Source organism: Wasmannia auropunctata, unplaced genomic scaffold, assembly GCF_000956235.1.
Source record: "Wasmannia auropunctata unplaced genomic scaffold, wasmannia.A_1.0 LD336092.1, whole genome shotgun sequence".
Lineage (NCBI taxonomy): Eukaryota > Metazoa > Arthropoda > Insecta > Hymenoptera > Formicidae > Wasmannia > Wasmannia auropunctata.
The window spans coordinates 3181693-3183499 of record NW_012026798.1 but is presented as its reverse complement, the minus strand read 5'-3'; the positions used below and the strand labels follow the sequence as shown (position 1 = coordinate 3183499).

Here is a 1807-nt window from a genome sequence, read left to right as displayed (position 1 = left end):
AGGTTCTCTTCACTTTCCCGGCTTGTGAGGGTGACAGCTTATTGCTTCAGGTTCCTGCACAACGCTCGGAGGCTGGAGCCCGCTCGGAGTGGTTTCCTGACTTCCTCCGAACTACACCGGAGTCGGCTGACTTGGATAAAGCAGGCTCAACAAGAGGCGTTCCCGGACGTGCTGATGGCGCTGAAAACTGGGCGCGCGATCTCCGTCCGGTCACCGTTGCGCGGACTTCACCCGACGCTGGACGAGGAGGATCTTCTTCGAGTGGGAGGCAGACTCCAGTCCGCACTACTTCCTTTCAGTGAGCGGCATCCTTTGCTCCTGCCAAAGGATGGGCACTTCACCTTGTTGGTGATCCGCCATGCTCACCACGCCACTCTCCATGGGGGACCGCAGCTTATGCGGGGCTATCTGCTGCGCCATTACTGGATTCCAGGGGGTGCCTCTCGGATTCGCCAAGTAGCGCATCAATGCGTGCGCTGCGCCCGCTTCAAGGCGAACCTTGGCCAGCAACGCATGGGTCGACTGCCGGCGGAGAGAGTGCAGCCGGCGCGACCATTTCTTTCCTCCGGTGTGGACTATGCCGGTCCATTGCGCATCCGGGCCTCCAAGGGGCGCGGCCACGCGACTTTTAAAGGCTATATTTGCCTTTTTGTCTGCCTTGTAACAAAGGCCGTCCACCTGGAGGCAGTCTCGGACTTATCTACTGCCTCTTTCATTGCAGCCTTTAAGCGATTCACCAGCCGACGAGGTCGCTGCACGCTGTTGCTAAGCGACAACGGCACAAACTTCCGCGGAGCGGACGCGGAGCTGAGAGGGATGTTCCAAACGGCCTCATCGTTCTCTAACGAGGTGGGCGCTCTTCTGGCCAATGACGGGACCACCTGGCGTTTTATCCCGCCACACGCGCCGCACTTCGGCGGCCTCTGGGAGGCGGGTGTCCGGTCCGTCAAGCACCACCTACGCCGCCTCTTGGGCGACCAGGTCTTGACGTACGAGGAGCTCGCGACCCTGTTGTGCCAGATCGAGGGTTGTCTCAACTCGAGGCCCCTGGGTCCACTGAGCCAGGATCCATCCGACCTGGTGGCGCTAACTCCGGGCCACTTCTTGGTGGGGGAACCGCTGACGAACTTGCCAGAGCCGGTTATTACGGATCCACCAGCAACGTTAACCAATCGTTGGCGACTGGTCTCCAGCTTGAGGAGCCACTTTTGGCAGAGATGGGCGAAGGAATACCTTCACACGCTCCAGCAATCGTCAAAATGGCACCGCCAACGGGCTAACCTCAAGGAGGGAGACCTCGTGCTGGTCAAGGACGAGATCTTGCCGCCAGCCAAATGGGCGCTGGGGCGTATAGTCGAGGTGATTTCGGGACCGGATGGCCTTGTCCGGGTAGCTAAAGTGAAGACCGCCAGCACCGTCCTCACTCGGCCAATCACCAAACTGTGTCTGTTGCCCACTGAAGCGGTAGAGACACCAGTTAACGCCCCGGACACGGACGAGCTCATACCACAACCGCCTGTTTAAATAAGACTATGTTACCTAACCTATACCGGTCATGTGTCCATGTTACAACTCTTTATGTTTTAGGTTAATACAAGCGCCTTGCTTACCGAGTCGAGCACGGCGGGCGGTCGACCCTGATCTCATGAGATGTCGGTCCACTCGCTAACCATGGAGAAAACGTCCGTTTTTCGTCAACCTGACGAGGCGGGCGGTATGTTCGCGACTGCGCTTACGGCCCTGGCGCGAGCACTCGACGGGCGACCATCTCCCGGGCCCGACACCGCGCTAGGCGGATCGAGTAGCT

General features: G+C 59.2%; 1 protein-coding gene across 1 annotated transcript in view; it reads left to right on the top strand.

Annotated features, from left to right (window-relative positions):
• The window catches only part of LOC105447800, a 4573-nt gene extending 3049 nt beyond the window's left edge, over window positions 1–1524 (top strand). The window contains exon 2 of the mRNA XM_011686006.1: window positions 51–1524. Coding sequence (XP_011684308.1) covers window positions 51–1524 — 1474 coding nt within the window. The remainder of the gene's footprint in view (window positions 1–50) is intronic.
• Window positions 1525–1807: the final 283 nt, after the last annotated feature.